General features: G+C 48.8%; 1 protein-coding gene across 1 annotated transcript; it reads left to right on the forward strand.

The window, feature by feature from the left end:
- Positions 1 to 12,418: 12,418 nt before the first annotated feature.
- On the forward strand, positions 12,419 to 13,526 carry LOC119293797 (non-symbiotic hemoglobin). Its single transcript, XM_037572155.1, has 4 exons — positions 12,419 to 12,654; positions 12,750 to 12,864; positions 12,965 to 13,081; positions 13,201 to 13,526. The coding sequence occupies exons 1-4, from the start codon at positions 12,539 to 12,541 to the stop codon at positions 13,339 to 13,341; spliced, it is 489 nt and encodes a 162-aa protein (XP_037428052.1). The 5' UTR covers positions 12,419 to 12,538; the 3' UTR covers positions 13,342 to 13,526.
- Positions 13,527 to 14,050: the final 524 nt, after the last annotated feature.

The raw sequence follows: 14,050 nt of genomic DNA on the forward strand, positions 1-14,050 counted from the left end.
GCCGACCGCGCCCGCTGGCGTCGGTCGCCGTCTCCGACCCCCCAGGCCAGTCCGCCCCCGCCTTCCTCTCTCTTCCTCTCTCTCCCCATCGCTAACCACCCCTGCAGCCTCTTCCTTCGCAGGTCGCCCCGCCGCCCGCTTTTCTCGTCGCCGGCCCCTCCTCCCTCCGGATCCGGCTGGAATGGATCCTCCGCGGCCGGATCCGTCGATCCCCGCCGTTCCCGTCCGGATCAGCTCCCTCTCCGGCCTCCCTCGCCTTCCTCTGCCTCGCCGGAGGTACAGTAGCGCCGCCGCCGCCGTCTTCTTCGTGGCGCAAGGAGCGAGCCGCCCGCTCGCAGCGCCTTCGTGCGTGGGCCAGCCGGCCACGTGGGCCGCGCCCCCCGCTTGGGCCTCCTCCTCTCCAGCTGGGCCTTGGCCCATGGTGAGCACCAAATGCAGCCCCTCCTCTCTGTTCAGCCCAGCAGTGCACCAGATGCGGCCCGTGTTGTTTTTTTTTCGTGCTGCGATTTTCCTAATTATCCAGTGTATTATTAGTTTTACAGAAACCCCCCCAAGCAACATGCATATAATATCTCACAGCCGGTGCATCATATGTAAAAACTTCATATATGAAAAATGCTTAGATTTTTGTCTAGTTTCATAATATGTCATTTTCATCCCATGTTAAAATGTTTAAAATGTTGTTTGTGTTAATTTGCTTAAATGCCATGTTAAAATGATTTATTTCATAACTAATTAACCGTAGCTCCGATTTTAATAAACATTATATGTAAATGGGGTGGAAAAATGCCTAGTTTAACATGGTGCACTTTATTTTACTGTTTAACAACTCTAAAATATGGTTTAGGGAAGAACAGTACCGAATCTAAAATATGCATATGGGAATTTTCCGGACTTGTTGTTTGTTACTTCCAGCCTCATTTAAATTTGCCTAGATAGGTAGTTTCATTATGCTTTACCTCTTGCCATGTTTAACAACATTTAATATTGTTTGGTAGCTTAAACAAGAGCGAACTAAATAACTCATATGTGGTGTTTTGTCAATATGCAACTCGTTGCATATTGAGCTCCACTTAATTTGTAGTATTGTGTGTTGCAGTTTGCGATGCCATGCCTCTTTAAACCGGACATGCACCATACTTGATTGTGCATCATGCCATGATTATGCTTGTGTGTTTACCGTGTTGTTTGTTTCTTTCCGGTGTTGCTTCTTAGTTCCGGTAATGTTGCGATTGTGAGGATTCGTTCGACTACTTCCGCTTGTCTTCTTCATGGACTCGTTCTTCTTCCTAGCGGGATTTCAGGCAAGATGACCGCTACCCTGGATCTCACTACTATCATTGCTATGCTACTTGCTTCGTTCTATTGCTTTGCTGCGCTACCTATCACCTGTTTATCGAGCCATCCCACATTGCCATGAACCTCTAACCTTTGACGCCTTTCCTATGCAAACCGTTGCTTGGCTATGTTACCGCTTTTGCTCAGCCCCTCTTATAGCGTTGCTAGTTGCAGGTGAAGTTGAAGATTTCTCCATGGTGGACAGGATTTTGGTTCGGATATCACAATATCTCTTATATTATTAATGCATCTATATACTTGGTAAAGGGTGGAAGACTCGGCCTTATGCCTAGTGTTTTGTTCCACTCTTGCCGCCCTAGTTTCCGTCATACCGGTGTTATGTTCCCGGATTTTGCGTTCCTTACGCGGTCGGGTGATTTATGGGACCCCCTCGACAGTTCGCTTTGAATAAAACTCCTCCAGCAAGGCCCAACCTTGGTTTTCCATTTGCCTTACCACCACCTACCTTTTCCCTTGGGAGTCGCTCTCTCGAGGGTCATCTTTATTTTAGCCCCCCCGGGCCAGTGCTTGTCTAAGTGTTGGTCCAAACCGAGTAGACTGCGGGGCCACCTCGGGGCAACTTGAGGGATGGTTTTACTCGTAGGATGTCTCATCCGGTGTTGCCCTGAGAACGAGATATGTGCAGCTCCTATCGGGATTGTCGGCGTATCAGGCGGCTTTGCTGGTCTTGTTTTACCATTGTCGAAATGTCTTGTAAACCGGGATTCCGAGTCTGATCGGGTCTTCCTGGGAGAAGGTCTATTCCTTCGTTAATCGCGAGAGCTTGTCATGGGCTAAGTTGGGACACCCCTGCAGGGTATAATCTTTCAAAAGCCGTGCCTGCGGTTATAGCAGATGGGAATTTGTTAATGTCCAGTTGTAGATAACTTGACACCAGATCCGAATTAAAACGCATCAACCGCGTGTGTAGCCGTGATGGTCTCTTCTCGGTGGAGTCCGGGAAGTGAACACGGTTTCTGGGTTATGTTTGACGTAAGTAGGAGTTCAGGATCACTTCTTGATCATTACTAGTTGACGACCGTTCCTTTTGCTCTCTTCTCGCTCTTATTTGCGTATGTTAGCCACCATATATGCTTAGTCGCTGCTGCAGCCTCACCAATTTACCCCTTCCTTTCCCTTTAAGCTTTGCTAGTCTTGATACCCATGGTAATGGGATTGCTGAGTCCTTGTGGCTCACAGATTACTACAACAACAGTTGCAGGTACAGGTTTATGCGATGATCATGACGCGAGAGCGATGCTTGCTTGCGTTGAGTTCTTCTTCTGCTTCTTCTTCGATCAAGGGATAGGTTCCAGGTCGGCAGCCTGGGCTAGCAGGGTGGATGTCGTTTGAGTTTCTGTTTATGTTTCATCCGTAGTCGGATGTTGTTCTTATGTATTGTGATGTTGTATTCGAGTGGCATTGTATGCCTATTGTATGTATCCCCATCTATTATGTAATGTTGATGTAATGATATCCACCTTGCAAAAGCGTTTCAATATGCGGGTCTATCCTTGGTGGGACCTTCGAGTTCCTTTTGGATAGGGTCGCATATTGGGCGTGATAGGAATCCACGAGTTGAGTGCCAGAACATACATCAAGCGAATCAATAGAACACCCCATTTTCACCAGGGGTATCCCACGCAAGACATACATCAAGTGTTCTCAAATCCATAAAAGTATTCAATCCGATAATAATGAAACCTCAAACGTAAAACTCAATTCATCACAAGAAGATAGAGAGGAAGAAACACCATATGATCCAACTATAGTAACAAAGCTTGCGGTACATCAAGATTGTGCCAAATCAAGAACACGAGAGAGATATCAAACACATCGCTACTGGTACATACCCTCGGCCCCGAGGGTGAACTACTCCCTCCTCATCATAGTGGCCACCAGGATGATGAATATGGCCTTCGGTGACGATTTTCCCCTCCGCAGGGTGCCAGAACGGGCTCCCGATTGGTTTTTCGTGGCTACAGAGGCTTGCGGTGGCGGAACTTCTCATCTAGGGTTCTTTCTGGAGGTTACAGGATATATAGGAGTACTATGCGTTGGAATCAAGTCAGGGGGTGCCCGAGGGGCCCACAAGCCGTAGGGGCCCGCCCACTCACAGGCTTGTGGCCTCCTCGGTCACCTCCTGGCCTAGCTCCGGTACTCCGTGGGTCTCTTCTGGTCCATAAACGATCATCGCAATTTTTCAGACCATTCTGAGAACTTTTATTTCTGCACAGAAAATGTCACCACGGTAGTTCTGCTGAAAACAGTGTCAATCTGTGTTAGTTCTAATCAAATTATACCACAACCATATAAAATTGTTGTAAACATGGCATGAATACTTCATAAATTATAGATACGTTGGAGAAGTACCAGTAACCGCACCTTCGCCTCCGGGTTGCTTCGTGGCGATTCCGAGGCGTTCCCGCTGCCACCCTCCTAAGCCCTCTCCTAGCCCGATCCCCTTGTTGTCGCCGTCGCTAGCCACCCCGATGGTGGCGGCCGACCGCCCCTCTCGCGCGCAGCCCCACCTCTCACCCATCTCCGTCCAGCTCAGATCAACCTGCCCTGCTTCAGGTCTACCTCAAGGCTCCTCATAGCTTGACTGCCTTGGCAGTGGATCCTAGATCCGTGAGCAGTGGTCTGGATTTCGGTTGGATGACGTGGTTGGGATGATGGCGGTAGGCGGCGGTGGGTTACCCCAATAAAGCGGTGCTTTTCCCCTTTTTTGGCATAGTGCTCCTCTTTAGTCCTTCTCGCCGATCTACTGCTGCTGGACGCCTCCGATCTGGCCGCTGACGAGTTCTGGATTTCTCCACCGACGGTCTTTATGGATTGGCAAAGTGCTCCTAGAGCTCTGAACTAGAGGGGGTCTGGTCGGGCGCGTCCACAATCATCAGCCTATGGGGCTTCAAGGAGCATATTGAGAAGCTCCGCTATAAGTAGACATCATGGGACATGTCAAAGTTGTGATTTCCATGGTGCTGGCAGAGGCGGGGAATGTCAAGATGGATAAGATTGGAAGACCAGATGGTAACAGTGGAGGTGGGATCCTGGACGCGATAAAGGCACTGATTCATGGACAGCCGTGTGGATTTGGTTGTGAGACTTTTCCTGTTGAAACCGCGTACATGTTGTCCGTGAGCTTGCTGATTGATGATTTGCAACAGCGGCCTAGGCAAGTGGGGGCGGCGGCACTGGAGGACCTCAACTTTGGTGGTTCTCCTCGAGTACCGAGTTGTGATTTTCAAGGTGAAAACCCAAGGTTTGGCCATTATTGGTTGCACCTGGCAATGATTTTGTTGAAGGCATTGTTTTGGAAACTCGTACTTCCTCCCAAGTGGAAACCTAAGATCTTCGATCGGGCGACGAAAACGCTTGTGATTGTTTCCTTCTTGATGGAGTGGCTTATGAAGAACCTTTTTTGTAATTCAAGTGTTGTCTTTGGTGGTGGTTAGAGTGTTGCTGCTACGAGTGATTGATCACCATGGTGAGGTCTTTTCTTCTCTTTTTTATTTTGTTTTTTGGTTGTGTGCATCCTTGATGTCTTTGGAGATTTTGTTGGTGCGGATGCTGGGTGTAATTGGTATCTTCACGATATTAATATATTCCCTTTATCAAAAAATTAGATAGAACAAGTGAGCTGTCCAATTGGTTACAGAAAGTGAACCAAGAGGTTGGGGGTTCAAAACCTACCTCTCACACCTATTTTTTGAAGCTTACTGTCGGTGTCAAAACCGGCGGATCTCGGGTAGGGGGTCCCAAGCAGTGCGTCTTAGGATCAATGGTAACAGGAGGCAAGGGACACGATGTTTTACCCAGGTTCGGGCCCTCTCGATGGAGGTAAAACCCTACGTCCTGCTTGATTAATATTGATGACATGGGTAGTACAAGAGTAGATCTACCACGAGATCGTAGAGGCTAAACCCTAAAAGCTAGCCTATGGTATGATTGTTGTTGTATATCTATCGACTAGCCTGGCCTCGGTTTATATAATGCACCAGAGGCCTAGGATAACAAGAGTCCTAGCCGAATACGCCGGTGGGGGAGGAGTCCTTGTCTTGATCGCCAAGTCTTGTGGAATCTTCCTTGTATGCGGCAACTGTCCGGACTGGCCCACGAGTATACGGCCATGGGGATCCTCGGCCCAATCCAACTGATCGGGAGACGACATGGTGAGTACCCCCTAGTCCAGGACACCGTCAGTAGCCCCCTGAACCGGTCTTCAAGTTGGGGACGCTCCTCGATTCTTCCGAACTGTTCTTCATCTTCGGTCGCCGGTCTTGAAAACTGGTTCAACAAATCTTCTCATCTTCTATCTTGAGGATCGCCGAAATGCATTCGACGAGTTTATGCGTTGGGTATCCGAGGAGCCCCTTTAAGTTTACGGCCTTTATCAATGCCTTGTTATTTTTATGCCATGCCTCGGGTTTGAAGTTGTTCCCGGGTGGCAACATCCTCTTGCGTCCGAGCTCTAATGCCGGACTGCATTCAAGGTATCCTTTGCAGCCGAGCACCAATGCCGGACTGCTTCCCAGCTCTAACGCCGGACTATGTATCCGAGCTCCAAAGCCGGACGGTATCCGAGCTCTAACGCCAGACTATGTATCCGAGCTCCAACACCGGACGGTATCCGAGCTCCAACGCCGGACTATGTATCCGAGCTCCAACGCCGGACTGTGTATCCGAGCTCCAACGTCGGACTGTATCCAAGATGTGATAGATCATCTTGGTCCAAAAAAGTTGAAGGAGTTTAGCCGAGCTTAATGCCGGAAATGCCCTCTATGGAGCCAGCCACTAGCGCCCGAGCTTTATGCCAGACTGCTTCTGAGGTGGTGCACCACCCTGAATGTGGGCCAATTTTTGTCAATATTTTTGATTGGTGCCAGTAGCCCTCAAGGTGGGTATCGGTCTAAAACCCGAGATACACATGAAGGATGACATAAGACCGCTGATCCCCGTAGCTGCTGAGACTCAGGTTGATTTGCAAAATCGGTCTGGGGATCAAGTCCTAGCTCGGCAGAATACTTCGGGACACAAAAAGAGGCGCGCTCAGTCCTCGAGACTCAGGTTGGGTGCGGCCGACCAACCTGAGGATCAAAATCTCCTCGGAAACTGTATTGCACTTAAAATTTTCTGCATAGAACAGGCAATGCAGTAGCCCCCAAGACACTGGCCGGGTGGCAATACCAGATCAGGGGATCGATGTGCCCCTTTAATATTTGTATAAATAATAAGCCCGAAGCCCAGTAGCCCCCGAGCCTTAATGCAGGCACGGGAGGCCGAATTAAGGATCGATATCCATAGTAAAATCACAAATTATGTGTAATGACTCCATGTATCCAAGTACTTTACGTCATTAATGCTCGGATCCGCATTGTACAAAACTTTATTGACCGACCATCGGCTTCCACCTCCTCAGCCAATAGCCGAGGAGTGTTTGTCCTACTTTATAAAGCCTTTATGAGGGCAAAGATTTACAACAAACAAGGCAATCTGGCCATACGGTTTTATAAACAAAGGTACGCGGAGAGACATGTTATATTACTGTTTAACAGAAGAAATGTCTTCCAGAGAAAATAGTCCCGCTATCGGTTCCTTTCTTTGGGTTGTCATGCTAAGCATGATCATGAAACCTCTGCTCCAATGTAAGAGCAAAATATCGAGGATTTAGTTTGGGAGGCCAGTTAATAGCCCCCGATAGTGTTCGGCGACAATCGAGGTCAAGCCGGAAACACTTCGGCCAATGAATGGCCCGTCATTTAATATAGTCATCGGATCGCTGCCCAGTTTACACCTATTGTGACAGTCAGTTTTCGGCTTTCTCCACTGAGGTGCTTGACCATGCGAGCTGGAAGCACAATCGCAGTGGTTCTCCCTTTGCACACCTAGCCGAACAAAGCGGAACGTAGGAGGCAAGCGCGGGAGCCGAGCAACCCAACTATTGACCGAAGACACAATTCGAAACTGATGCATATATAGCAATATCCGAGAATGTTTTTGCCGAATCTCAAAAGGTGTCCGGCGTTGCACTTCAAGACTTGTGCTGAAAACACACAAATAGTTTAAAAGTGCCATGGGCTCGAAAAGCCAAAAAACTTATTCAAAAGATTAATGTCCGAACTAGATCAAGTGTTCGGTGCCAATCCGAAAATTGGACTTTAGAAAAAAAAGGTGCTTCTGCCATGTTTTAACATGACACATCCTATCTCAAAACTTCAAGCGGGTCAGCCTACGGCTTCAACCTCCTATCCCGGAGATGGAGTACTTCTTACTAGGCCAGTTTAGCAAACTAAACTCTAGCGGCTTTGAGAGAGAAATTAGGCTCCCCGGCTAGTGACCGCACACTTGTGTCAAAAAAAGGAGTGATAAATAATAATAAAAACTTTGCAACGGCTAGGAAGAGAAACACTTAGTATGAAACGGCTCAAATAAACATAAGAGCCCCCAAGTGACTTGGGTAAAAGTTGATAATGTAAGGTGACATGTAGAATGCCTTCTAGCCGGATTGTAGATCGTTCGTCGTAGCGGACCTTTTCGCTTCAACCTCTGGACCCAATAGTCCGGAGTGTGTCCGAATACCCTCGCGGTTATAAAAACCGGGGCATGCGTGGAGACCAGGCGTAGGGGTCATTAGTGATTTATCAGACAAGTACCCAACTAGTTATGTTATATTACATGGTTAGTAAGAAACATCTTCCAGGGAGAATAGTTCCTTTAGGGTTCCTTTCCCTGGGAGGCATGCCCTAAAGTGCATGTCCGGACTGCGAAAAGAGCAGAAAAACATCTGGGGGCAGGTAAATAAATAGGTAAGAAATCATCTTTTAGTTCACCGACCGAGTATATTCCCTTAAGAATGCTAGCTTTCGGCTTCACCCAGTCTGAGGTACACATCCGGCTGACCCGGCAGTAACAATCGCAGAGGTGCTCTCTTTACCACCTAGCCGAACAATCGGGAACGTAGGGGTAAGCACAGGAGCCAGGCAACCCAGCTTGGCTAAAACTTAAGTCATATCGATGCATATAATGGTGAATAAAAGGTACATGCGGAAGTGTGACACATGTGTTGGGCATAAAGCCCGAATTAATAAGCTTCTGTTAAAGAAGCCCCCAGGTATAATGAGCGCGGGTAGCGCGTCAAGTGTGTGCGAACAAAGTTTCGACAAGGAATATAAGCAACTTTTTCCCGAGAAAGTATAATGCTTGGTCGAACCGAACACAAGTTAGAAATTTTAAAACTTTGAGCATGAAGGCAACTTAGCTGGTTAATGTGTTCGGTATTGACGATGCGGTCCGAGCTTGATGCGGGACAAGGTTCCATCCCCCAAGCCGGTCCCGAGGTGGCGGAGCAAAAAGCTCGACACTGTGAAGTGGTGACATAGCATGGTCAATGTAGGACGGCAGAGTGATGCCAAAGTCCCTGGCATGGGGTAATGAAGTGTTGACGAAGCCCCCGTCCAACCGAGGTGACGTCAAAGGATATAGTCCGGCTGGATCATTTTCCTGTGCACAAAAAATAGTGCAAACCAGAGACAATAGTAAAAAAAATCGTTGCATAATAAATAATTTATGCAAAGTGAGTAATAAAAGAAATATGGCCTGGCGCCGATGTCGATGTCGATGCAGGTCGTCGGCGTAATGCAATAAAGGCGTGGTAAAGCCTGGATTCACAGGTCGGTACGAGTTCCGGATGCGGTGTTCGCCGGACTATGTACGGGAACTGAACGAACCATCATGCGACCGTCGATAATGCGGCCACCATTTGATAGACCTGTGTACATATGATGGACAAATCAGAGTAATAATTCCCTAAGAAAAATTAACCCAAACAAGCAAAAAAAATTATACGATTAATAGCGCCTGGTTTATTTGTTGTAGCAATCCGAAGGAAGGTGATTCCCAAAATTGGGATTCGATCCGCGCACCCATTGCCTAGTCGGCTAGTGACGCCGAAGTGTCCGGAGTAGGTTGACGAAGAGATGGCGAAGCCCCCGGTCCAGCCGAGATGTCGAAGTAGGTCGGCGTGATGGACACCAGCTTGAAGAAGCAATAGCGCGGCCCTGCCGATGCAGGTCGTGACGTGGTCGATGCCGGCTTGATGAAGCGACCGTGCGGCGATGCCGGTATGCCTGCTCCGTGTAATCCGTGGGGCGGCGATGTTGGTGATGATTTATCCTTCGCGATGCCGGACTCTCGTTCGGCTTGCCGAGATGATGATCTGAAGAAATTGAGCTCGGCTCAACAAAGCGACGACGTGTCTAACGCAGGTCGGCCGCCGTGGAGTGATGTTGTCGGGCTGGTTTGACACCGGCGCGACGGTGAAGTTCGTATTGCAAGAATACTTTTAATACTACTAGGATGTGTTGGAGAATAAAACACAACACCCCATACGAAAACTTTCTTCAAAAAGGATGTTCGAGATCCCGTTCATAAAGAAGATGAATTCGGGTCGGATTCGTTCTCGCGTAGAAAGTAGATCCAAAAAGTGACGCACTAATCGGAAGTTTCCCGGAGTTTGGACGGTCGGATCGAGCTGAATTTTTGGCAGGTGGTAGATATGGTAATTCCGCAGCAAATCAACGGCTGGATCTTCCAAAGGACATCCGAGCTAGATGCCGGACACCACGCCCTAAACTCGTCCGGATTCTCGTCCAGATTCAACAGGGCTCCGATATATCGGAGATTGCCGGAGATTCCTCCATCGGAACTCGACGAAATTTTTGCAGGGTTGTTGTAGACTTAGTTCCGCATAATTCCACCGAAGTAATCGTTTAGGCGACACTCGGGGAGGCGGTGGCAGCGGATACAAGTTCGCTGTCCAGAAAAACAGCACGGTCGCCTGAGGGCAATGTTGGCGTTGAGCCCCTGAGCTCCATTGATGACTCCTCCATGATCTTGATAGAGATCGGAGTTGGTGTTGATGAAGGCCTTCATCCGAACATGACGATTGGAGGTAGGCCGCATTCCTCGGTCAAGCCAAGGTGACCAGTCGAGCTGGTGACGAAGAAGCCGACGTCGCAGTTGACCTGCAGTCGAGCCATTGATCCTTTCGTCGATCACACAGCGGAACTCTCAATGAAAGCACCAATGTCGGTGTCAAAACTGGCGGATTTCGGGTAGGGGGTCCCAAGCAGTGCGTCTTAGGATCAATGGTAACAGGAGGCAAGGGACATGATGTTTTACCCAGTTTCGGGCCCTCTCGATGGAGGTAAAACCCTACGTCCTGCTTGATTAATATTGATGACATGGGTAGTACAAGAGTAGATCTACCACGAGATCGTAGAGGCTAAACCCTAAAAGCTAGCCTACGGTATGATTGTTGTTGTATATCTATCGACTAGCCTGGCCTCGATTTATATAATGCACCAGAGGCCTAGGATAACAAGAGTCCTAGCCGAATACGCCGGTGGGGGAGGAGTCCTTGTCTTGATCGCCAAGTCTTGTGGAATCTTCCTTGTATGCGGCAACTGTCCGGACTGGCCCACGAGTATACGGCCATGGGGATCCTCGGCTCAATCCAACTGATCGGGAGACGACGTGGTGAGTACCCCCTAGTCCAGGACACCGTCACTTACAAAATAAGAAAAAATGGGCTAAGCCTAGGACGGAGGGGTGTGACAGGCGGGCGGATCGCATGTATACGTCTACATACAACTCGTACGTGCTACATACGGAGGTATATATACCTTATGGTCAAATGACCATACTATCCTTATACGATTTGGGGGGGGGGAGGGGTGTACCAAAGCGAAAATGCTACCCACATGAGGTTTTACAGGGGATTACAGGCTCCTTCCTGCCAATTAAACTTGCCCCTCTGAATTTTAGGTGGGTGGGGCCCAATCCTCCCACTTAATCCAATGACAGTTTGACACCTTAAGTCCACCCCATAATATGCCCGTAAAGGTCCGTAGATGTAGCATTGCTCAAATTTTACATCATCATCTGTTATTTGATGGAGCACCATTTTTATGCCTTGGTGATGTGAAAATCATCAGTTACTTTTACATCCCGTGACCTCTCAGCTAGGGTTTCCCTGCCTCTCGCCGGCACCACGCTGGTCTGCCATATCTCCTATGGTCCTTGGATCATCAAAGCGCGGCTGATCCCGTCCCTTGCTGGTGGGAGGGCTCCGTTTTAGGTGTTTTGTTAGGGTTTGCTCAGGAAGACGAGGTGGAGGCGGCTTCTTGAAGATAGAATAAGGTCCTCCCAGCCTAGCCTCCATCGGAGATGTTTCTAGCATCGTCGGAGGGCGTGCAGAGGTGTCTGTCTTTGGCAGATCTCGTGTGATCTGATCGGCATTTGTCTTCGGTGGATTCAGTCTTCGTTGGTCTACGCTTATATGTCTGCAGGTTGGATCCTTCCTATCTAGGCTTCTCTTCATCGGTGGCGGTTGCTGTTCTGGTGGACTGCCTACTACAACAATGTTTCCTGACGGAGGGACGATGACGACGGCGCGCCTTCGGCTTGCTCCAGTGCTTGTTGTCGTCTCTAGGTAGTCTACAAATCTGAATGTAATTTTTTTTTTGCGGGTGAAAATGTAATTCTTACTTCTGGTGTTCTTTGTACTACCTTGATATTTGATGAATATTTCGGAAGTTTTCTCGGAAAAAAATAAATCTACATCATCATCTACTTCCGGGCAAAGGACTGCGGACACAAACGGGCCATGACTATTTTTTGTTTGCCTCTTGGCGTCCAAGAAAGAAGCGAGCTTTGTTTGGTTTGACTTGGATTCTTTAAACCCCGCCGCTGTTTGGCGCGCCGAGCCGCCCACGTTATTGACCCACTTAGACCTCCGAGCTAAGACGTCTTCGCGCAGTGCGCCCGAAACCACCCGTTTCCCTTTAGTTGCCGTGGCACATAGTTTTCTCCTTGAATTCAATCCAACCATCCGTTCCGTTTCGAAAAAAAAAATCCAACCATCCGCCACCTCCATGCCTGTTCAGTGCTCCGGATGTATATTAGATCATCGATGAGCTAAGCGGACCAACACAACATGGCCACGCCGTCCGTTTCTGGCTCATCAGGAGCTCCAAAGGTCGCGCAAGTCGACCTATATAAGCGCCTCCGCTCCAGCTTGGGATCAAATCACGACCAACACGCACCGGATCTTGACCGATCAAACCATTCAGTGCTCGCGCTCACTCACGCATCATAGCCAAATTAAGCGGGAAGGAAGGAAGGGAGGGAGGAAGCCATGTCTGCCGCGGAGGGAGCCGTCGTCTTCAGCGAGGAGAAGGAGGCGCTGGTGCTCAAGTCATGGGCCATCATGAAGAAGGATTCCGCCAACCTCGGGCTCCGCTTCTTCCTCAAGTACGTATACGTACCGTACCATTTCTTATATGTAGAAGCACAATGAAGCCCCGATGCATCTCCTTGACATGCATGCTGCGTGCCCGTGCCTCCAGGATCTTTGAGATCGCGCCGTCCGCGAGGCAGATGTTCCCGTTCCTGCGCGACTCCGACGTGCCGCTGGAAACCAACCCCAAGCTCAAGACCCACGCCGTGTCCGTCTTCGTCATGGTAATACACCATGCATCTCCCAACGATCTACTATATATTACTCCATGACTGACCAATGTGTATGTGTATGTGCATCCATGTGTTGCGATGAATCGCGCAGACGTGTGAGGCGGCAGCCCAGCTGCGGAAAGCCGGGAAGATCACCGTGAGGGAGACCACCCTGAAGAGGCTGGGCGGGACGCACTTGAAATACGGCGTGGCAGATGGCCACTTTGAGGTCCGTTCACTTGCCCCATTAGCCTCGTGAATTGTTATAGCATGACATGGGGTCCGTGTTTGATTTTGCATTGCATTTCAAGTCGCCCGCTCACACGCTTCTTCTTGTTCTTGTCACAGGTGACGCGGTTCGCTCTGCTCGAGACGATCAAGGAGGCGCTTCCGGCGGACATGTGGGGGCCCGAGATGAGGAACGCGTGGGGCGAAGCCTACGACCAACTGGTCGCGGCCATCAAGCAAGAGATGAAGCCCTCTGAATAGCTCATCCATTGTACTCATATGCCACACCACTTCCGTCTATTATCCCTCCAACTTTTGTTGCCTGGCCGGTTCACTCATGTCACCATATTGTATTTGTATTGTGTGTTTATGTGTACTGACGCCTATGTAAAATGAGCATTCAATAAATGAACAAATTGTGGGTGAGATTCACCCCGTTCTTCAGAGTTTTTTTTTAGAAATAGTACTTCAGAGTGTTTTTGTTTGTTTGAGGAACTCTACATTTTCTTTGAGAAATCTTGAGGAACTCGACTTTAGATGTTAGTCTTTTTTTTGGAGGGCTCTTTTAGAGGTTAGTCTAACTACCATGTCAAAATTCCGGAATGCAGCTCCTTTCACGGCCCGCTGAGTAGAACCAGCTGGGCAATACAGCCCACGTCGAGCCCGAGTAAATTGCATAAAACCACCATTTTGAGGGCTAGCTTTGCGAAAAACACTAGGATACAAATTCGCTGTAGAAAGCACCACATCTTGCGTAATTCTTTTGCAAAAACCACTGATTGGCGGATTTGGCTATGTTAAGTGAGTTTATGACAGGCGGGGCCTGTTTTTTGCCTACGTGGCGGAACTTTTTGTACCAGATGGGTTTTAATCTAAAATTACAAACTAGACCCTAGAATTTTACATAGACACCCCTAAATCAAAAATAAAAAACGCAATTAGCCCCCGCTTCTCGTTCTGCAGCAGATTG

Source organism: Triticum dicoccoides, chromosome 4B, assembly GCF_002162155.2.
Source record: "Triticum dicoccoides isolate Atlit2015 ecotype Zavitan chromosome 4B, WEW_v2.0, whole genome shotgun sequence".
Lineage (NCBI taxonomy): Eukaryota > Viridiplantae > Streptophyta > Magnoliopsida > Poales > Poaceae > Triticum > Triticum dicoccoides.

What these genes read in the sequence shown, in the direction of transcription:
- LOC119293797 (XM_037572155.1), top strand. Translation starts at nt 12,539, where the DNA reads ATGTCTGCCGCGGAGGGAGCCGTCGTCTTCAGCGAGGAGAAGGAGGCG. An exon ending in CCGTGTCCGTCTTCGTCATG is followed by an intron (nt 12,865 to 12,964) that starts GTAATACACCAT and finishes TGAATCGCGCAG; the next exon opens with ACGTGTGAGGCGGCAGCCCA. An exon ending in TGGCAGATGGCCACTTTGAG is followed by an intron (nt 13,082 to 13,200) that starts GTCCGTTCACTT and finishes TTCTTGTCACAG; the next exon opens with GTGACGCGGTTCGCTCTGCT.